At 40.3% G+C, this 23,591-nt stretch overlaps 1 protein-coding gene across 1 annotated transcript; it reads right to left on the reverse strand.

Annotated features, from left to right (window-relative positions):
• Positions 1-1,376: 1,376 nt before the first annotated feature.
• KEL (Kell metallo-endopeptidase (Kell blood group)) lies at positions 1,377-22,425 on the reverse strand. The gene is made up of 18 exons (XM_065658294.1): positions 22,408-22,425; positions 18,099-18,240; positions 16,466-16,669; positions 15,791-15,915; positions 14,811-14,957; positions 13,571-13,633; positions 12,387-12,575; positions 11,844-11,989; positions 10,471-10,594; positions 9,896-10,006; positions 8,745-8,843; positions 8,143-8,220; positions 7,604-7,704; positions 6,552-6,662; positions 5,057-5,124; positions 4,659-4,816; positions 3,774-3,869; positions 1,377-1,553 (listed from the first exon to the last, which is right to left on the reverse strand). The coding sequence occupies exons 1-18, from the start codon at positions 22,423-22,425 to the stop codon at positions 1,377-1,379; spliced, it is 2,157 nt and encodes a 718-aa protein (XP_065514366.1).
• Between the last annotated feature and the right edge of the window lie 1,166 nt (positions 22,426-23,591).

Genomic DNA, 23,591 nt, shown 5'->3' on the forward strand with positions numbered 1-23,591 from the left:
AGTTAATTAATGAAAACAAAATCCATGAACAGTCTGTTCCTGGAAAATATTTTGCTGCATTGTTCAGTACTTGGAAAAGATTAACACAAGTATTGGGATTTTCACAATTTTTACAATGCTTACATTGATGGTATGGTATGTTTCCACTTGCCATCACCTATTCCACAAACAATCAATACCCAGGCAGCCAATATAATAAGTAAAATAAAAATTCTCCCATAGTCAAGAACAGTTCAAAGACCATGCAGCAGGTAGGAGTATTTCGTATGCTACTTAACTTAGGCAAATTTTAAAACATTGGTATAGATTTTCTAATTATCAGATCCTGAAACTGATGTTAGGTTGCTCTTGAGAATGTGCTTTAAGCACCTCTCCTGCTACCCTACTTGTTGCTTGTTATTCTGTTTTTCCTCTAAAGTAAATAATACCTAAAATTCAATTTCAGTTAGAAAGTAAAATCCTACAGCAGCTCTACTCCTCTGTTTGGGTGGTAAATATTTACAAATGTACAAATATAGGGATGAGAGAATTAGGTTCAGGATCCAGAGAAATTCTCAGAATTCTAATTGTTCAGTCTTGAGAGACTTCCAGAAACCCTTGTGACTGCCCCATACTCCACCTTCACCCATATCCTCAACCCTAAACAGAGACTGAAAAAAGAGAATCTTATTGGAAAAGAAAGAAGAAAGATAATCGGTACTCAGTTCCCAATCCCCCTCCCACCAATAGGGATGCTTTCCTTTTTTGTCTCTTAGGAGTTTTGCTGATGAAACAAAAACAGAACAGGGAAGGCCTTTAGTAGCAATTATTATTTCAGCCTAGAAGTTGGAGCCACGGTGGGTTTCCTACTATCTATCTCCATTTATTGGCAGAAGAAGAGAAGAGCATTCTTCCCCCTCTGGTAACTTACATGAATGGTTTGCACAGTAACCCGCAGGATTTCTGTAAGAGCCAATCTTACATGAACAAGTCTTCAAGTTCCAGCTTATTGCCCTGTCCATTTAGCATGGCTCTGAGGCTGCTGGACAGAAAGCGAAATGTACTGAATACAGGGACTAATAACGTAACAGTCATGTTTACAACTCTCCAGAAGTTGTTGCCTACTAGACACTGCCTAGTCATCGTGCTACCTTGGGACTTGTAAAACCCCAGAGTTGTGGCATCTGGGACATAGTGCTGAGAGCAGTAGGAGGAGACTCTTCCCCTTATGAGCTCAGTTTAAGAATTTTGCTACCACCAATTGCTGAGGAAAGGATAACAAAAAAAGGAATGTAGAGGAGTAAGAGCCTAAGGACCTTGAGAAGATGGTCATACTGTCATGGATCAGACCTTCCTCTTCCTGGGGTCATATCTCTTGTCCTCTTTTTCCCTCCAGGTTACCAGATGTGGCATTTCTTGTCTGAGTTCATTGGGGATCCACTGAAACACTGGAAGTGCTTGGCAAAGTCCTTGCTATTGCTGACAGGCCCCCAGACACGAAGTGGCAAGGGACTGTGCAGATCTGTGTTCTGGGAAGACTGTAGTCTCTCAGGATCCTCGTGTCCACACATTGCCTGAAAGAAAGCAAAATATAAAAGTCAGTTCAGCTGCTCATCAATTTCCTGGATGAAAAGACTGTCTGCACCCTCAACAAGTTTGCTGATGATACCAAACTGGGAGGAAGGGCTGACACATCAGAAGGCTGTGCTGCCATTCAACAAGACCTCAACAGCTTGGAGGACTGGGCAGAGAAGAACCTAATGAAGTTCAACAAGTGTAGGGTTCTGCACCTGGGGAGGAATAACCACAGGCACCAGTACAGGTTAGGGGCAGACCTGCTGGAAAGCAGCACTGCAGAGAAGGACTTGGGAGTTCGGGTGGACAACAGGTTGACCATGAGTCAACAATGTGCCCTTGTGGCCAAGAAGGCCAACAGTATCCTGGGGTGCATTAAGAAGTGTGTGACCAGCAGGTCGAGGAAGGTTATCCTCCCCCTCTACTCTGCCCTGGTGAGGCTGCAGCTGGAGTCCTGTGTCCAGTTCTGGGCTACCCAGTTTAAGAAGGACAAGGAACTACTGGAGGGAGTCCAGCGGTGGGCTACAAAGATGATTCAGGTCCTAGAGCACCTCTCTTATAAGGAGAGACTGAGAGAGCTGGGTCTGTTCAGCCTGGAGAAGAGAAGGCTGAGAGGGGATCTCATCAATGTTTATAAATATCTCAAGGCTGGATGTCAAGAGGATGGGACCAGACTCCTTTCAGTGGTGTCCAACGATAGTATGAGGGGCAACGGGCACAGACTGAAGCATAGGAGGTTCCATCTAAATATGAGGAAAAACTTCTTTCCTTTGAGGGTGACAGAGCACTGGAACAGACTGCCCAGAGAGGTTGTGGAGTCTCCTTCTCTGGAGACATTCAGACATTCATTCTGCCTGGACACATTCCTGTGCAACCCACTCTAGGTGAACCCACTTTAGCAGGTGGGTTGGACTAGATTATCTCCAGAGGTCCCTTCCAACCCTAATCATGCTGTGATTCTGTGAAAGTCCTCATGTGAACAAGACTTAAGGCTCATCATGCTTCTGCACACATGACTGAGGCTGCTGGGTTAAACAAGGAAACACACTTATATGGGTGTCAATAAAGTTCAGATCTTTACTTTTACCACCACTGTTTCTGACTGTTTTCCCTTTCCCTAAACTTGTCTGTCCCCATTTCCCTATCTGACAAGCCATCTGCTCTTTTCCTGTACTGGGTAGTCCAGAACACAGGGAATTTAGACCACCTTGGAGTTCAGGCTCATGCAACCTTGGACTCCATGTAAAATAATGGTATAGATGTAGTCCCAGTATCTAGATTCAGCTTCTTAAGCAATGAGTGCCTATCAAGAAAGGAGAGCACTTACGCAACATCCCATTAATACTCGAGAGATTGGAGGGAAGTTATGTGATTTTACTGGTTTTAAACTGGAAATCCAAGTCTTCACTCTTGTGATTTCAGTCTTTATTCATTGGCAAATGATGCAGTAGCTGCCAGATTGCCTCTGAAATGCAAATCTTGCCACCAAGACCCAGTAATCTGTGATTCCAGAAATGCTTTTCTACACACTGCTCTGACTTAATAACAATACACGCACAAAACTTTTCCCTTTGCACAATTACAGTGATTTATAAGGATGTGACACCTCTGAGCACAGAAATCCAATGAGGAACTCAACTGTGCAACTACACACAGCTGCATAACTCTGCACAAATCCTTAAACCAAGTTCCCTCAGAAATCTCAAATTATATGTGCATGTACTTCTAGTTCTTTATCTCTAAATAACATTCTAAACTCTTTTTTTCACTATCAGTCACTCATAATGACATGACATCTAGTTATTCACCATTACAGACAGGTGGATGAAGAAAGGGATGGAGAGATATGTGTCTTTTCCAGAAAATTCCATTTTCCATGTGTAACTCTGCTTACAAAAAAGTACCCAGAAGCTCGCAATGAAGCATGCTTTCCCAGACACGATTTGTCTGCCACATCTTAATTTTGGTAGATTTCAGAGTGTTGTAAAAGATATATTTGCAGACAGACCTTTTGTTAGCTCTGAGATCCATAACAGGTTAGGGGCCCTATATGTGAATTTTAGCTTTCTAAATAAGATTTTGAAACTTCCAGAAACATTGGTCTTTCCCAGTTCTGTGAAGAGGTGAAAAAGTAATTGAATATCGAGTAAGACAAACCGTAATAATGTGGAAAACAACAGAGAATGAGAGAGACACATAACTAGCCTAGCATTCATTACATGAGCAAAACTGAGGTAGAAAAGCTGGTCGTGTGAAAGCCCGATCTTAGGTAAATCCTTCTCTTCTTTGTGCTTTTTCACCCAATTCTTATAGGCCTGTGGAGAGAGAAAATGAATAATAATAAATTCCCCTTCAGGTAGTGTCCCAAAACCATGTCTTCTGTCAATTAAATACATCAATCTAGTATATATTTAATAAATTAGCAAGTTTGTATCTTTCCTTCTTCAGTCTGACACTCCCTGCTGCTGGCCATGCCTCTAATAACTCTAAGATAAGAGAATAACAACTCCTTAGCTTCCCATTTCAGGCACTACCACACACAAATCATCATAAGAGAAGACAAGGTGACTGCACTATGAAAGAATGAAAACTACTTTCAAAGAAAGTCACAAATATTTGAATAAAAATTAAGAGACTTTCTACCTCCCAACATTCTTCACACAAGAATGTGGACTTAGAGATCTCAGAGCACTCTGCACTCTGCAATTAATTAAACTACTGAACTACTGCATGAGGAAATAAAAAATTCTTAAGTATTGCTGAAAACATCATTATAGAGTCATTTTACCACCACACAGAATTCTGGTTCACACTTTTGTATGCATGACATAAATGTGGAAGTAAAGAAAGGCCCACCCCAGAACTGGTGAAAGGGAGAAGTAGTCTTACATGGAAGTAAGGAGGTTATGAGCAAAGCTTTCTGAGGAATCAATGTCTGGAATAGCAGAGGACAGGAGGGGCACATGCTGCACTGGCACAGGCATGCAAGTACTCTGGAACTGGAGCAGCATGTAGGAGAGCGATGCAGCAGAACAATCTTGTGACATGGCAGTTGATTTGTGTGGTGAGACTATGAGATTAGAGAACTAAGTAGACTACAATACCTGGTAAGCGATGGCAAGCCCTCCAGTGTCAGCTGTATTCTCCAATAGTGTAGAAGTACCATTAACTTTAAAGCCATAGCTTTCATACTGTTCAACCAAGCAGTCTATAGATTTCTGTAGTGCACTCCTGTTGCATGTAGGACAGCCCCCAGGCTGCACTGTGGGGAAAAAAAAAAATCTTAGAAAATAACGATATTTCTGGCATTCACCTGTATTCCTCACATTAATCACTGACTCTTCTTAGTAGTCAGCATGACCTGGAATGGGTTTTCCTTAGCTTCATCTACATTAACAATATATGTATACATTGATATAGAGACCAGGATTTAAGATCCCCTGACAGAAAGTACCAGTGGGGACCTGGAAGAGTAAACAAAGATACCATAGCCCATACTCACCATAACCATAGAATGCATGAAGAAGTTCATGGGCCATGAAGACCCCAATGGCTCCAAAGTTCACAGCACTGAAAAATGAACACGAAAAGAGTGCTTTTGAAAAGAAAAAGAGGACAGCTGAGCATTCTTTATAGCCATTGAGTACAACTGTGGGCTGTACAGGAGCATTCTACTCTGAGAGCACACAGAAGCACCTTCTATTTATTGTTTTTTAGATGTGGTACACTCTGTAACAAGGCAAATACAAGTGTAAATTATTCTACCAATGCTTAAAATTGTACTATGAGCTTGCATTGAAGTATTCATAGCTAATAAGCCATCATAATTATGAAGAGTCTGCGAATAAGATTCTGCATTTATTTATTCTAATTACAGGTATTGTTGTTGAGATATGTTCTTATTTTCCCACTACTGGCTGAACTGCTACACAAACAGTAACTGCAATGATAATCAGACAAAAGCAGGATGGTTGGAGAAGTAATCTTGCAACAGGTGCCTAGTGAAAAATGATACATAAAACTGGCAAGACAAATTAATATAACGAAAATTTGGCTATAATTACTCTGGTCTACCATTGGTGATCTCACTATAAGAAAGGGGTTATACTAGAGGCCTCCAGAAGTTCTTTCCAATTGGAATTTCTATGATTCTATGCAATGAATGTACAGTCACACAGTAAGAGTACACTCAAAATGCATTTGCATAATATGAAATGATGGGTTCATTCTTTGTTTACATGCACTGACTAATGCTGCTGAAGTATGAAATTCTCGTAGATCATTATTACATCACTGGGAACTCAGTAGGAAGAGACAAGAATAAAACAACTCATCTTCTCTTAGAACTGCTCTTTCAGAAGCTCTGTTGCTGATACCTAATAATTGCTGCCCAGAGAAGTTGTGGATACCCCATCATTGGAAGTGGTCAGTGTCAGGTTGGATGGGGCTTTGAGCAACCTGATCTAGTGAAAGATGCCCCTGCCATGGAAGGGCGGTTGAACTAGGTATATTTAAAGGTCCCTTCCAACCCAAACCATTCTATGATTCTGTAACAATTGTACTGCTTTTCTGACTTCTTATTTTAAAAATTATCCTCACAGTTACCTGAATTGGCTTTTGTCCATAAAGTTTAAACTTTGGAGCATCATCTGAGAAAATGACATGCCAACTCAACAAAAGCTGTTCAAGTTTGACTTACCAGCCTACTTAACTGGAAGGACAGTGAGAAAAATATATTTTACTAACACTGAAAACAAAAGGAATAAAAAGCTGTAGACACTTTTTCATAGAGGAAAAATATTGTAAGTGACAGTCCACACCACGGACATCAAATAATATTTTTACAGTCAGCTGTTTTAAGTGCTTTTAATATCAGAAAAACATTACTTAACTGATCTATGTCTTTCTGGGATGAAGCAAGAAAAAGATGTTAAAGACAGACTCATTATAGTTCTTCCTGAAAACAATCAGTTTCCACCTTTGCAGCCCCTCCATACCTGGGAAACTCCATGTGGAAAAAAGGGCTGCGGAACATTCCAGCAGGAAAGACCACCATGTGCTGTGTTATTGAGTAGTATGACTGCACAGCCCAGGGGGACACATGCCAGCTAGAAGCAGAAAAAGAGAAAAGAGAGAACGTATTAACCCCTTGTCTCATACCTCGCTCCTTTCCTGCACTGTGCTTGCAAAAAGTGGTCTGCTCAGTACAACTGTTCATACAGCAGCAGCGAATTATGAAGTTCACACTATCTAGTGTTAAAGGTGTTTGAAATAAACCTTTACTTGTTTACAGAACTCAGAGATAGTAGCTTAGCTTTCATACACATTAAGGGTTTCACCCTCACAACTTCCCTGTCAAGTAAGTCAGACTTAGTAATCTCTTGTGAAGTCCTGTACAGAATACTCTCCAGGAGGTGCAAGGTCCCAAGCATGGCTATCAATGCTTCTGAAACATCCTATGTCCTGTCTTTGAGGTGACTCTGTCAGAATTCACATCATCACAGTGCTTTGCTGCTGGCTTTGCTGCTAAGTCCGGGAGAACCAGCTGTCCCCCTTACTCAAGGGTTCAGGGACAAAAACGGTTCTTTTCTTCAGGGGTCTGGGGCTCCCTCCACAATGGTGGGGTTTTTTGGTAGCATGAGCTCAGGCTGAATACAAGACAGGCTGCCAGATTCAAGGCGTTTTTAAGCAGGATACAGCAGTGCAGCCTTGCAGCAAAGAAGTACAGCAGCACCCTGTCTTGCATTAGGAGAAATTACGCTGGCAGGTCTAGAGAGGGGATTATGCCCCTCTGTTCAGGACTGGTGAAACCACATCTGGAATATTGTGTCCAGTTCTGTGCACTTCCTCCTGACACCTGTCCTCCCTCTCCTTCCACAGCAAAAGAGAGATGTAGACATACAGTTGGGCATAGTCCTGAGTAACCTGCTCTAGCTGATCCTGCTTTGAGCAGGAGGGTTGGACTAGGTGATCACCACAGGTCCCTTCCAACCTCAGTCCATGAGCATGTGATTCTGTTGTATTTTTCAGATCAGTATCTGACACTTACTTCTCCTGTGAGTGATGCTGAAGGAGCTTCAAATAAGAATTTTCCCTCAGTATTTCCAAGCAAGCCACCACATTGAGGAAAAAAGTGTCTTTTATCTCCAACTGAGGAAACAGACAGGTAACATGACTGTCATAGGGCATGAGCAAGGAATGAATTGGACAATATGAAAAAAGGTCCCACGGGTCAAAAAAGGGTTCATCATAAGACAAATCAATGGAACACTTGTGGTTTTTTATCTCCCAGTTCTGAAGACCTTCAATTTAAGATATGACAGGAATGATATCTGCAGGCCAAACAGAACATACAACCAGGCCACAGCCACCCTGTATCAGGCAAGCCGCTCTAAATAGGAGACAGCATAGGCAACAATATAGAAGCAATAGACAAAGGTTCTCTGGGCCCATATGTTCTCAGAAAATAAACAGCAGGAAATGTGCATTGCTCCAGAGGTCATAGCCTCTTTTAGCAGCAGACAAGATAGCAGTTGGTACAGGTAAACTGCAATAATGAGGCAGGCATGTTTACATTATGTAGCTTACATTCTGGTATTCCGTGTTCAGTTTGGAAGTCTGGAGTATGTGAGCTGGATAGCCAATCTTCACTTGTAGATTAGAAACCTAAAATAATAACAAAAAAACAAAGGAAACATGACCAATAGGAGGCTTTACATTCTAGAAGTCCCTTCTAAAGTCTGCTTCTAAACAACTTAAAATAAGATCTGTAAATCAGTCATTCAAAATGACAGCTACTCTGTTTCAACAAGACATCTTCTCTTGCTACTCTGCTTTCTTAACTCAATGGCCTACTCTTTCTTTATAGTATTGTTTTCTGGCATTCAGCTTTACAGTTTTTAACCTCTCTAGGTGTACAAAACTGAATTGTATCTCAATAAAATTAATTCAGAGTATCCATGGACAAACAAACACTGACCCTTTCCTTGCCTACATATCAATGTATGATCACACATGTGTGATGGCACTTAGAAAACCACCTACAGTTCTCAGTGTGTATAAGACATCTATTTAACATTGTGTGCCTGTAGAAGCACGTAGGAATATGTGAAGCTGCAGGCCCCTTCCGTTCCTTCTCCAAAGGCTTCAGGGAAAGGAAGGCCTCAGTAACTTCTGCCTTCTGCACGCACCAAGACTTTAGCCTCTTGGCAAGTCTGTTCATCCATCCACTCCAACTGATCCAGTTGGCCGTAGAGTGTATCTCGGATCTCAGAGAACATCTGCTCAGCCTGCCACATAGAAAAGAAGGCATGGTCAGAACTGCAGAAAAACATTGTTCAGACTTAGCTACCATTTTCCCATGTTCCAGCAATTCAACCACAGAATAATGTGATGAAAGAGAATATTTCAGTTTCTACAATGAACTAGGCTTAAGTTATTTGGCATCCAGTGTTTCCTCACAGGGCTCACTATTCTCTCCAACACATTTTAATCTTGCCTCTCATGGTAACTAAGAAGGAAACATAATTCTTTTTCATTCAACCCCTTTTGGGATAGGAATGGACCAAATGATTGCCCCACTTCTTGAGTTAAATGAAAATATAGTATCTACAAGTATTTCATGCTAGTGTTTCTGTAGTTATGGCAACCTGATTCTCTCCTTCACAAAATTATGTTTTGTTCATTCAGCTTTGTACTCCACTACAAGTTTTCCCATTAAATTTTATTGGGTTTATTAACTCTTGTCACTTTACCCACTGTAAACATTTAATAAAACCTGGTGCCTACTCTAACTTCCCTCAAAAGAAAAAAGAACTCTTACCATCAAAGAAAAAAAAACCTTTTCCACACTGCAGGCATGTGTTCCTTTTACTGTGGATCCACTCAGAATGTTTTGGCATTGATTTGTTCCTGTACAGCTGGTCATATGATGGCTCAATTGCTTTGCAATTGAAAATCTTATTTAAATATGTCAGATTGGTGATGAATATCATTAATACTGTCATTTCAGGAAGCACACTGAGATTGCATGCATTTGTAGGGCTAACATAGGTATTGGCACTGCACACATGACTTTGCTAACAGTTGAGCTAAATGAGATAATAACTAGTATTTTAGCATTGAGTATTTTAGCAATAACAGCAATGTCTTGTTTTGACATCTTTCATTCAGAAAAAAAAAAAAAAAAGAAGGAGGGGAAGTGTATAAGTACAGGAATATGTAAAAAGGTACAAAACCTACACATGATTTTGCTGTCTTGATATGGTTTTAAGTTGGCATGTCAAAAAAAGAAAGAGATGAAGCTGAACTCTGCCTGGGGGTTAAGATGATGAATACCTACAAGTTTTTTGGTCTGCTGAGGGAAAATTTCTTGCACAATCATCTGCCCTAGAACTGGCTCAAAGAAAGAGCTGGTATCAGTCAAGCACTTCCTCCAGCGCTCAGCTGGGATCTGTAAGAACAGAGAAAGAAATTGAGACACGTGAGACTGAGGACAAAGAGATACGAAGACAGTCAAAAGATATGCACATGTGCAGTCAGTAGCATATAGGGTGCTACTCAAAAGTGACAGCAGTAAATGATGAGCTTCCTCAGAAAACTTTAATCAAGTTAAACATTGATTTCCTTATTATTTACCCCACTTTCTCACAAGATTCATGTGCTAGCTGAGACAAATACATAGAAGAAAGGTAACCCATGACACAGTGCATTTAACTCTCTAAAGTTTCATGTGTCATGTCTAGTCCCACATTTATTTGCGAAAAAGGAAGCACTTAGTGGCCTAGTGAGGGCAATTTTCCCCCCCAGATCAAAGAAACTCAATCCAGACAAGGCATCAAGAGAACAACCAGAAAGCATGTCCTGGGGTGTGAAGCCACAGGGGAGGCTGAAGAAGATGGTTAATAGCTAACTCACCATTCTGGATCCCTTTTTTCCATAAAGAATCTTAGACAGCTCCAGGCGTGCATCATCGAATCGACTGTCAAGGGCTGGGGAGAGATTCCCAACCAGACAAACAATCATATAAATGTGAAGAACCCTGTAGGAAAATTACATTTAAAAAGACTGAAGATAGAAGGCTGGTCACTATGAGGCAGAGAAACCCTAGTAACCTGGACAATGACAACAAAGTACTGTGAATGGTGTGCACCTGGGCCTATCAAAGGAGGAGGATTTGACATGAATCAACCAAAGGAACTGTCTCCCCTGAACACCAGGAAGACTCAAGGGGTAATTGCCTGCTGGGGCACATGATTCTTTATGGGAAGTTGGAGAAAGAGCATTTTTAGGACTGCGTGAAACTTATTATAGAATATTTTGAGGGATCTGTGTGATTTTCTGAGACTTATTATAGGATGTTTATAGGACGGATCAAAGGCAGGGAAAGGGAAGGATCATGGTGGATTTGGGGGGAACACACATGGAAAAATGGAGAGGAAAGGTGGTAGGAGGGTGGAGCATAAACTTGTAGCTTGCCAGGACATCTGTCTGATTGAGCCCTGCACATGGTCACCAGAATCTGTCCTATCTTATTAAATGCTCTTCTCAAATAACATTCTACTCTTCATGTGTGGGGATAGGATGGTATACTGGAAAGAAAATGAGTCTGAGAGTTGACTGCTGGAGGGACTTTGATTTAAGCTAGCTGCTGGAGAGAGCAGGGGTCTGAGAGTTGTCTATTGGAAAGACCAGCAGTTTGGACCAGCTACTGGGGAGATCTGCTTGTATATGCATGTTTGTAACAGGAAGAGACCAGAGTACCAACAATCAAAGTAGGGCTGCAAGACTCAGGGATTCATATATCCAGGTGCCAGCAGCCATGGACACCGGGGGATTTGAATATCTAAGATTAACTGTTGGAATGATCCACTTTGTGTGTATGTATAAATATATATATATACACACACATATATATATTTCATTAGTGTAGACCACTCCTGATCAACTGGAGAAGAGGAATATGATCAGGCTGTCTGAGCTGTTCTTGTTTGTATGAGTGCTATGGGTGACTGGTTGCCAGTAAAGACACTGTGTTCTATCTTTGTTGATCTGTGTGACACATACATATATGTATGTGTGTACATATATGATGTGTGCATGTGCAAGCCTATTGGGAATTTATGGTAAGCCTTAGTGCTGGTTAAACCTGCAGATACAAAGCCACAGCAGTCTTGCAATTGTTAGGATACCGGATTCAACAGCCTCTAACACAGTCCTCTAATTTATGGCATCTGAAATTAATATTTCTTGAGGCACGAACAACTACAAACAGAGATATTGACTCCTACCTTTCCTCGTGCCATTGTTCAATGAGCTGTGACATGCCTTTTAAGTAATCCATGTCATGCACTGCAATTGGCTGAGAGAGGTTCATTGGCATAGGATGGAAGACAGTCTGGAGACATGACAGCCAGTCAATAGCAGGTGCCTTTTCCTAGAAGTAAAACAAAGTTTATGCAGAACTATGAATCTAAATTGACTGACAAGAAATAAGAGGGAAACCGGGATAGTCTCTCTAATACCCTTAACAGATACTTTGAACAAGTTAAGCTGTGTTTATGATGTGGGTATTGATTATAGAAGAGAAGGAGAATTGACTTTTTCAAATTGAATTAGCAGTGGGGTGGGAAGAGAGTTGTGGGATTGAAAAATCCAACCGCTGTCAATGAAAGACCATAAATTAACAGATTATTTAAAGTTCAACAGACTCTAAGTGTAAATTTCAAGGGAATGGCATCTAAACAGAGTATCTCATATCTCTATTGATCCAAATCTTCAGAATGTGAATGTCACATGTAATTGTGTTGCTCAATTCCAAAAAGCATCAATACCTGTAGCTCCCTAATGGTAGTGCGAAAGAACAGCATCCCCCTCTGTTGTCTTTCCTGCAGTGGGGTGACAACTCGTTGGAGGTTAGAGATGAAGGACAAGGTAAGGGAAAAGGAATCAGGAGGAATATCCTGTGGCACTCCAAGTAGGCCCCCCAGTTTCTTCAAATATGAGAGATACACACGGAGAACCTGCAAAATAGAACATATGACCAACGGGAGGAACATGACTGAAAATCAGTCATCCCATTCATCCATCCTTCCATCCCATCCATCCGACTATCCATCTGGAACATATAAGCTTCAACCTTCCAAAACCACTGCAGCCTTATCCGTAAAACTATCTTCTTCACTGCAACATCCTAATGTAATTCTTCATGTGGAATCGATTGCCAAGTACAGCTCCTCTCTCAGTGATGAACACTGAATTCCCAAAACGGTACTTTTGTCCCAGCTTACAATTGCATTAAACACCAGAATCATTTTAAAGATGTAGGCCTGCCATCTCTGTAGTCAAAAGAGGGAGAAGTAGTAATATAATGAGCCAGTCTTTTTGATGGAGAGAAAATGCCAGCTTCTTGCTTCTATGTTCATGAGGTATCAAAGGAATGCTTGTGATCAGTAGACAGACTTATATTTTTGAGGACTCTTCTGAAAAAGTCAGACTGAGAAACTGAAATCAACTCAGTTTTTATAAAGTTCAGAAAAATGACAGAGCTGTGATGACATTAACTTTGTTGCAACAACTCCCAAAGTCAAAGAGCTTGTTTCCCCAACTTAGGTTAAAACATTTTAAAATAACTTTAAAAATACTAACTATCCCTCCCCCAATACACAGATTTTAAGTTATAAAGGCTTACTTTGGACAAGAGCATTTTTTTTAAACATTGATTCAAGGTGAAACCTAGAGGGAAGCACAGGTTCATACTACTTAGCAAATACAAATTAAAACTATAACAATTGGTTTCTAGACTAGAAGTTTTAAACCTGGCATCTAAAAATGGGTTACAGATTACAAACTATCTTTTTGGAAAAGTAGATTTTTGTAAATACTTTCTTCTGAAGACATTTTCAGAGGTCACTGACCATAGCCCATGGATACAAACCACTCTGAACCAGAAGGCAATTCAAGGAGATCCCTACAGCAAATAGCTATTTTTACCTTTCTTCAGCCTCTGATATGTTACCTCAAGATAATTTTTCTCTTTGAATTTACTCTCAGATGGTATCTCAAACTCAGGATGGCCAATCTGCAAAAAGGAATAAAGAAGAAACCTTCATTATTTCCAAAAACACTGGAAATGTGAGGATATGCTCATCAGGCTCTGTTAATTTCTGTGTCACAGGACTTGAAATGTTAATAAATTGCTTTTACTTTTGGAGAATGTTTGCTAAGTAATAATTTTTGTGGATCTGTCATGTTCTGAAGCTCATTTAAAGCTCATTACAAATCTGCAGTGACTGATAATCAAATGTAAACCACATTTTTAAGTATTTCTACATGGTGCACTGGTTTTGGCTGGGAAAGAGTTAAACAACTTCATAGTAGCTTGTATGGGGCTGTGTTTTGGTTTTGTGAGGAAAACAGTGTTGATAACAAAGGGATGTTTAAGTTATTGCTGAGCAGTGCTTACACAGTGTGAAGGCCTTTTCTGCTCCTCACACCACCAGTGAGTAGGATGGGGGTGCACAGGAAGTTTGGAGGGGACACAGTTGGGACAGCTGACCCCAGCTGACCAAAGAGATATTCCATAGCATATGACATCATACTCAAAAATAAATATGGGAGTGAAGGAGTTTGAACAGGGCTGCCTTTGCTTGGGAACTGACTGGGCAGTGGTCGGTTGGTACTGAGTAACTGGGGCTTTTTTGCATCACTTCTTTTCTTTTTAATTAATTATTAAACTGTCTTTTTGTCAACCCATGAGTTTTCACACTTTTACCCTTCTAATTTTCTACCTCATCCCACTGGGTGGGGGAGTGAATGAGCTGTTGTGTGATGCTTAACTACCTATCAGGTTTGAACCACAACAGTGAACTTCAAAATTCATAGTACACTTAGAACTTAGAGTCCATTATGGTACTAGTCATACCCATGAACATAAGAAGAACCAGACCCTCCCCTGAAGAAGTACAATCTATGCTGTCAGGCAGAAGAGATGAGAGAAAGTAAGCAATTTATTTTTCTTCATCTGCTCGTGTTCCAGAAATTTATGTAATACATTTCATAATTATGTAATTCATAAATCACATAATTATGTCATTTCATGTAATAAAATGAATACATTTACTGAAATTTAGGACAATTTTCTTCAAAGAACAGAGGCTTAAGTTGAGCAAGACTAGGAAGACTAGGTCTCATGGGCTGTGTAACTGACTCTTTATTCCCAGTGTTACCTGTTCATTTTTTTTCTTTAGTCCACTCACCTGAATAATATTCGTCTTGAGGTCAAAAGGACTAGGCCCCACATAGACTCTGAAAAAGGGAAAAGTGCTATATCTGCCCATGAGAATCTGAAGAGTTTCATTAAAATCTTTTGCTTTCCTCGTACTTGTGCTATTCCATCCACCAAACTAGAGAGGAAGAGAGACAGCATGACAGCAGGTGAGAAAAGCACATATGATCCATATTTACAAAATCCTTTTTTTTTTTTTTACTCCTATGAGCTCAGTCATAATGACAACTGAGAGGCGACAAAGTAAATAGCAACAGGGGAAGCTCAAGAAGATTTCTACATACCCTGTTGATTTTAAAACGACCTGTTACTTTCACTTAAATAAAGCAAAGAACTGCAAAATGAGACAGGGAAAATGAAAGATAATTATCAACAGAACAAGGTGTACAGGAAAAAAGCAGGAGAAGAAGGAGAGAGGAAAGAGCTCTCATTTTTCTAAAGCCATCCAGAAGGACACCAGGGATTAGCAACTACAGATCCCACCTCGTGACAAACAGGTTTCACAGGGGGCCTGCAGTCACTGTTCCTTCTGCTGGAAGGTTCTGCATCCTCCTTGGAGACAGGGCATAAAAGCCCTTCACTGGTAGGGAGATGTACAACCCTCGCTGGCACTCCCAGAATGGAAAGAGAAGCATTTTCCTTTTTAATGAAACTCCCATGAAGCCTGGAGTAGCAGATGGCTACCAGATCTTAGACAAAAAATTTTAATCCATTTTGTAACATGTAAGGTCACAGGGAAAGATTCAGGTACCTGATGTCAGAAAATCAAAAACCAGCATTTAAAGCTAGAAAATTTATCACTTAGAAGTTGTGCTGTGAACCAAGAGCTTCTTGCAGGACCAGATGTTAGCAAAATTCTACCATGTAGGACCATATGGCCCTAATTTCACACTTTCCTTTTCCCTGCAGGAATTATCTTCTGGAGGGAGAGGAAATAGCACAAGCATTCACCTGATTTAGGAGGTTCTTCAATGGTTGAGTTCCTTGGGATTCTATCTGTTGGGTATCCATGCAGGTGTGATAGAACTGAATTGCTTTCTCCTTAGCTGAGCCTCTTATCCCAAACTGTGGACCCTCTGAGGAAAAAAAAAAAAAAATTTGGGGCAGTATTAGAGCAGAGAAAGTTTGTAAGCACTTTGATTCAGAACAATCTAGTAAATACATCCGCACTTCCCACAGTGACTCAAAGCAAGAGACGTTCTAGTGCCGCGATGCTTCCTGAGGCCAAATGTTTGAGTTCTTTGCATGGAAACAGGAGCACAACAGGAAGGTGGTGCATATCCAGGTTTCAGTTCCACATGGAGCCAGGACATATAACCAGAGCACACATTCAGACAAGCACAGAATGAAGGGTCTACTTTTACAAGGCAACAGGAAAACGGTTTAGGTTGCTGTCAGAATTTTGAAGTGTGACCTTCATCTGTTACACTTGACAAGGGAAACTAAAATGTTTGAAATTCAGCTAGTGTAATATGACATGCTCAGGAATAAATCTGTACCTGTACTGATAGAAGAACGAAGAGACTGGACTCAGTCCCTACTAGGAATGATTGTGCTTTGTTATTAGTTTTCTGAGCTCTGACTGAGGAAGATGTTGAACGCAACACACCAATCATCCGTCCCTACCTAAAAGCCTTTTCAGGATCAACTGGTTTTCTTCCAACAACATATCAAATACATTTAGTGATTTTTCTGTGGTCCTGCTTGAGTGTTTGTCTCCCCAGCTGCCACAGGCATATTTGTAGAAATCCTCACAGGGGTCTACAGTGTCATTCCTAGAATTCAGGAGTCTGGCCAACAGTGTAAGATCCAGCTCAGCATCACATGATCCTAGGCAGGAAATAAACAGGAGAGAACTGAGCAGTGACAGTGGAGAGTGAGAACGACTCCAAACAACAACAACAGAGGAGTTATCTGTGGGACACTTCCCCTGAAAGATTTATTTTTGGTATGAACTCCTTTGTATGCAGACTGTTGAATTCCTTCTAAGGTTTTGCTGAATATGGAACAAAGTGCGTTCTGCCTTCCACTTCACAAGAAGACTGCTTTTGCACTTTATAAGGGAGATTCTTTAAATAATGGACACATAATCAGTCCAGAGGTGGTGTCCTCTGTTCATACTATCATAGGCTGGATTATTTTGACTTCTCACTGTATTTTTTCTGAATCAGCCAAATTTGGCCAAATGATAAGAAGCAATTGATGGTGTCAACACATGAAGCAAAAGGACATAGCACGGAGAAAGTAAGGAGCTTAGTTTAAAATGTGGAGGGAGATGTTCAAGCATGGAAACACTTCTCAGCAATGATATTGGTTAGAACAAAGATTTTCTTGTACATCTTGCTTTTATCTAAAACTCCCTTTATCTAAACTGCTGCAAATCACTGGGTATGTGTCCTCTTCGTGGTTCAGTGTCTTTTATCAACATCAGATCAGATCAGTTACTTACTGAAATAAGCCACTTGTAAATCAAAGTAAGACTTTCCATACTATGGTTTCAACAGTTGACATCAGAGGAGGTAGGCAGAGTGAAAATAGACAAGATCTAAACTATCAGTTTTCCCTTGGTCTCTGTAGTGAATGGTCTCCAACACATAGCAGGAACTAAAGAAAAATGATAGGTGAATAGTCAATAATATTTTATTTTAGAGCAGGGAATGCCTGTATCCGCCAATGTAAATGCACCTTCAGGACTGAGAATTCTATATGTATAAACATTCACATGGACCATTCTGCAGATAGTTGTTCAGCAGATTTGAAAGGCAAATTAAGATTTCTGATCTATGCTCACAGCTTCCCCATTATCAAGAGACTATGACTTTTCTTTCTACACTATGACTGCACTGGTCTGTGCTAGAAAACTAGGACTAGATTTACTAAGTCAGAGATGGAAAGGTGGAAGAGAAGCTCCAAACCTCAGATTCAGTTGAGTTTCCTGGAGGTTACTATAGACAGAGCGTGACACGATGATGAGGTGCAAGACGATATAATGATGCCCTCCTTCAAAACTGGGCCCAGGTGTCTTAAATGGCAGGCAGAGGAGGAGGATAGATGTAGAGATCTCTCCCCTCTATGACCCAAGAAAGAGGCAGAACAATGTACCTTTTTTACAACTGATGTTATGCTTCTTTGAGATTCTGAAAGTCTGGTTCTTAACACAGATGCTAAGCCTAATACACAACAGAAGCAGACAGGAGAGAAAGGGGTCTTACAAATGGGGTGGATGAGGAAGCAAGGAAAATGATATCACATATTATACCTAGACCACAAGTCATCATGATGTAGGTAATAAGCAGTGCAAAGCCAAGGAGAGTACTGAGAAGAAGGGTACACAGAAGCAGGCTTTTCCCCTGAAGGCATCGTTCCTTCTTTGCAACTGTTCTCAGCTTCTCATCACCAGTCTGAAGAAAGAAAAAGGAGACAAAGAAAAAGTAAAGAAAGAAAAATTCATATTAAAGTTAGAACAGGCCATGTACTGCATCTTCCACATAATCTACTAGTCATACGACTAGTGCCAGAATACCAACAGTCATCCATGTCATTGAGGTGACTGAACTCCCAGAAGCTTTCTTACCTCCTTTGTTTTCCCTGCCTAGTTACAGCTGTTGCACAGTATTATGAATTCTGCATCAAAAAGCCAGCTTGCCTCTCCCTCCATAGTTCCTTCTGGTTTATGGAATCACCTTACATGTATCTTCTGAAGATATCAAAGCTTTTCGAGCCCACAAAGCTAACAACAGGATGGCTAAGACTGGTGGTTCTTTATTCTCTTGCAGTCTGGCAACCTGAGCACTAATTCCAGATCTCTCCTCAAGAAATAATTCCTGCATCCTAAGCCCTTTAGTCCATTTCAAGTGGGAGAAAAGGTTTGCCCTATTCTAAAAACTTCAATAAGCTGTAAGTCAATGAGATCTTATGTACAGACAGGTTTTATCTCACTTAAATTCACTTGTGTCCATAATCTAGGTGTGTCTTTTTAGTCAGTGGAAAAGGCTAGGCACCTTATGAGTACAGCTTCTATTTTAGACAGCTGTCTTAGAACAAGCTGAAGCATCCTTCATAGTTACCTGTCTTTTACTCCATTGACTGCAAAGGAAGCTAGATGACTATGCTGAGAAAAAGACAGAAGCAGCCTTGGTGGAGGTGCCCACTTCTTCACTTGGGAGCTGCTTTTTGCAGCTCTCATGCGTCATCTCTATCTGAGCTATGCTACAACAGTAGCCATGCCTATGGCTGGCCATGTACCCCATTGATCTGGATACTGACCTTCACCTACAAATGTGATTCTGCAGGTTTTACCTTGGACCTACCTCCTCACAGTGGACTTACCTGGCAATCTACACTCTTGGTTGACTCAAGCTACTGTCACCAGCCCTGCCTTACTCCCCTCATTGCTGTACTGTGCAGGTGCACACCCTGCTGGTAAAGTCATTACTTCTTGCCTGCCTTCTCATGACCATCAGGTTCTGTACTGTCTTCCCTTGTCTGCCCTTGCTGCAGCTAAACTGCATTTGCCCCCATGCTTGGTATCTATTTTCTTTGCCAAAAACCAGAAAACATAAATCTTTACCAAAATCACAAGAAGAAATGAAGCTAAATTCTACAAGAATTAAGTACCTCACAGAATATACTAGTTCACCTGAGGAAAGGCTAAGGAAATTCATGAGTCTGCTGTTAATCATCTTCCCTAATATACTATGTACAATTCCTGTACAAAAGTATTAACAGAAAGAAACAGAGAACCAGACCTCATCATTTTCTATCTTTCAAGCATGCATTTTATTTGATCATTAGCAGGAGCCTCCCAAAAGCATGTCAGCTTACTTGACTCCTGACAACTGCTAACAAGAGTTAAATACCTAACTGCTTTTCTCCCTTTAAAATCCCATCCTCCTGACTTCTTCAGGCAGGATGTGGAATACTTAAATGGAGAGCAAGTACATACAAGTGAATCCTGGAGTTGATAGGTGCTAGATAAAGAACATGATCGTACTGGCAAAGTACAGTGTACAAAAGGAGGAAATCTAAATTCCTTTTGTACATCGTGTAATAAAACACTTTAGCTTTTACTCCTCAAGTAGGGAGTAAGTGCCATGACCTAACAGTATGGCAGGGAAGTGAGTGAAAGAAAACTTGCTTGGCTGAAAAGGAAGAAGAAAAAGCATTCTTCAACATGGAAGCCGTCATCTGTCACCATTTAGGAGAGAGTGAATGATTTACATTCACAATGCTCCTTACTTCTCTGTTGTAATAGCATTTTGTTTTTTTCACATTGAAAATCTGGCCTATTCCTACTATGAAATACTTATAATTTTGCAATTCTTTGGTGTCATTTTATCAGAGGACATCTGTTTCTCCCTTTCAAGCACTAAATGGCATGGCAGTGGAGATACTAACAAGAAATAGGTACTTGAAGACAGTCACTGCAATTTCTGCCAAACTTCTGGTTAAGAGTAGGTCTATATGGGGCCTATACATTATGTTCCTTTTGAAATGGAAAATGCATCAAATAATAGATTTTTTAAAATCTGTAAGAGAATCAGAGTGTCCCCCTCAAGACTCCAATGTGAAACAGGCAGAGAAGCACCTGGCTAAGAACAGCTTACTCCAAGAGAATAGCATACCCCAAAAGAAGAGAGAGGGAGTCGAAATTGGTTGTGTAGCTCTACTTAGAAACTGGATTAAGGTGTGTATTATGTGACCTATAAGGATAAAAAGTGTTCTTCAAACACTTCACCTTCCATAAGCTGTTTTCCTAATCTTGCCTCTGCTATTGGGGTTGGATTTGAGAGAACTTGTGGACCTACATAAACAGAGAAAAAAAGAGGAGGGTAGTCATACTTAGTTGTCCCTTATATCTTTTTCATTATAACAACTTAAAGAAATCTAGACAGACAAATACTTGCTCTTTCAGCACCCTTATACATATATAGTGCAGTTTCAGTTCTCTGATGCTTTTCTTTTAAGCATGTGCAAGTGGCTCAAACGTAAATGGTTTCACTGTAGCTGAGATCAAATGCCTGTAAAATCACTAAAAGCTGACTTGTAAGTGTTCTCAATTATAAAATGAATATTCTTGAGAGTATGTACTACATGAATCATATGATTCAAATGTGAGCATGACTTAGGCTAGCAGAATCTTGACAGATACTGTTATCACTACAGAAAGGACTGTTTGATGCAACTAAATCAGCCAAAGAATTTTATTTTCTTTCAGTATCTTCTTCTTTCTGTGAACCATTCCTGAATTCTGCAGGGAGGTTGGAGTTCCTCTGCCTAATTCTTCCCTTGCATTTTCCCAGAGTTTAGTTCTGTTGCAGAAAAAAAGCAGCATCTAACTTTAATGAAAATAAAGTAAATTAAAATAAAGACATCAAAGGCACGGAGACTTGGAGTTATTTTTCAGAACTACTTACCAGACACTTTAGGGGTATTCTTTTTCAGCCAGTCGATTATTCATAAGTTAGTGACTGGCTATTCCCCAAACTGTGTTTATCACATTAGTTATGTGGGTTACATGTTTTCAGACTACTGCCCAAATACTCACAAAAGCTTTGACATTTTCTAAAATTTATCTTTTGTCATCAAATCAATTAAGCACATAAACTGAGCATATTAAATGCCATTTGAGAAATAATATTTTAGCCTGTGTTCAAAATATAGTACCTGCTAACATGAGAAAATAAACAAAAAATGTGATGAATTAAATTCTGGGCTACTAAAAGTTTGAAGCATAACCAAGGCAAATAAATATTTAAAATTATGACTGTCGTCTGGTCTTTATGGATATACAAACCAAACATTTCTGCGAATTCTTCAACCAGAAAATTACAGACAAGATAAATATAAAGTAACCATTTGCATTACAGCCACATCTCTTGCAACACTGAACTCTCAACGTAGTAAAACATACACATTTCTTTTTTTTATATTATTCAGTTACACAGAAAACCTTACTTATCTCTATTGTCCTTGAATGTTTTGTACATTTTAGCAAACCTGAGCTCACAGTTCAGTTCAGGGTGATTTGTCTGTAAATATGCAATTAACATTTTACTCGTTATTTATATAAGACATCAAATCAACAAAAGGACACCGCACTAGATGGGGAGCAATTTGGCTTACCATGTCATTCTTGCATTCAGAAAACTATGCCATGTTTACCCATAATCATTTGTGGGGAAAAAATGTGCATTGTTTCTAAATAAATACTTTCTTGAAATAAGTTTTTGAAAAAAATGGGGATAAAATAAAAGATGCAAATAATCAGATGGTGATTATTATTACTACTACTACTTAGTGGTCAGTGCTTCAAACAGTTCTGAATACAGCCTCAGAATGGCTATTAGGATGACTAATAGGAAGGGCAAGGAGCCCTAAATCCTCACACCACATCCCACGTCATTAATTCTGAGACCTGGACAAGCCCCTTCTGGATACAAACTGTAAAAACCTCAACTGGTCCAGTTCCCTAGAACTATAAGCGGTGTAACTATGACAGGGAGAGAAAAAGACAGGGGTGCAAGGAAGGTACCTCAGCAGACTGCAAGACAGACCTGTTTTCTTACCTCTGGAAGAGTGCCCATCCTTGTCACTGAGCAGGCTTTGCTCCTGCGGTTACCAAAGTTGTAAACTCTGTTTACTTGTTTGCTATCAGTCTTCTGTGCCAAGACACGCTGCAACGTTCAGAGACAATCTTTTCTTCCCAGCTTGGCTGATTGCTGTGAGGAGGAGAACAGAGAGGAAAAGCTCTGAGAAAAACACCCTTAAAGAAAATGGGAGGAAGGGAAACAGATATATTTCTGCAATTCTCCACCCGCCTTTTCTGCCAAATACGTCTGCTTCTCAAAAAACTGGTTTTTGTTCCGTTCTGCCTCTCCCTGTGATCCATGTGTCTTTCTGCCTCTTGGAGCTGTTCTAAAATCTTTTTGAACAGAAGTATGCAATTCTCTATCTCCCCCAGCCTCTTCCTAGCTACTCGCTGCTTCTTTTCTCTCCAACAGCTGCCTACCCAACAAGCCTGGTTTGTTCTGATATTGTCACTGCTAGTAGCCTGCCTCAATCTGCTGCTCTGGGCCCTGGACGCCTTTGCCTATTGCAAGGTAGTGTGAGTTATGGATCCCAGTGCTCCTACTCCTGCTAAAGAAAGGCCAGAGTGCTGACTTTCTGTTTGCTCTCTCTCATCTGCATCCAAAAGTCCATTCAAGGGGTGAACACACATCCATTTTGAATTCTTTTGCATTAGGGGGCATGAAAGAAATTATTCATTACTGATTCTGTTTACAGCTCTTCGTTGCTTCTCAGGTGATGGCCAGCCTGTATGTCTTGGCTTCCTTAAGGATGCATATTGGAAAGATTGCAGCGGGAAGTTTATCTGCTTTGAGGACTGGGAACCAGGATCTTTCCCTGAGACATTAAAAACTGAGTAGTGGACATTGGGACTTGAGACCTTCTGAAGTAGCATCTGGGAGCTGAGAGAGATGGTGGGGACCCATTGGTGTCAGCTTCCAAAATGACTGTTACAAGCAAAATACCAGGGCACAACTGTTTACCTTCCTATCCTGCTAGTCTCTCAGGGGAATATGATGTCTTGGTTTACTAATCTGAAGATAATTAGGTATCTGTTCAGTTGATCAGAGATTCCGAAATCTTTGGTCTCTCTCCTAAAGTCCAAATCTTCTTCCCACCTTCATCAATCTGGTTTTTTCCTATTTGTGTAGTACTTGCATAATTTTGTAACAACATTGATTAT

This window comes from Caloenas nicobarica, chromosome 1 (assembly GCF_036013445.1).
Source record: "Caloenas nicobarica isolate bCalNic1 chromosome 1, bCalNic1.hap1, whole genome shotgun sequence".
NCBI classification, from domain to species: domain Eukaryota; kingdom Metazoa; phylum Chordata; class Aves; order Columbiformes; family Columbidae; genus Caloenas; species Caloenas nicobarica.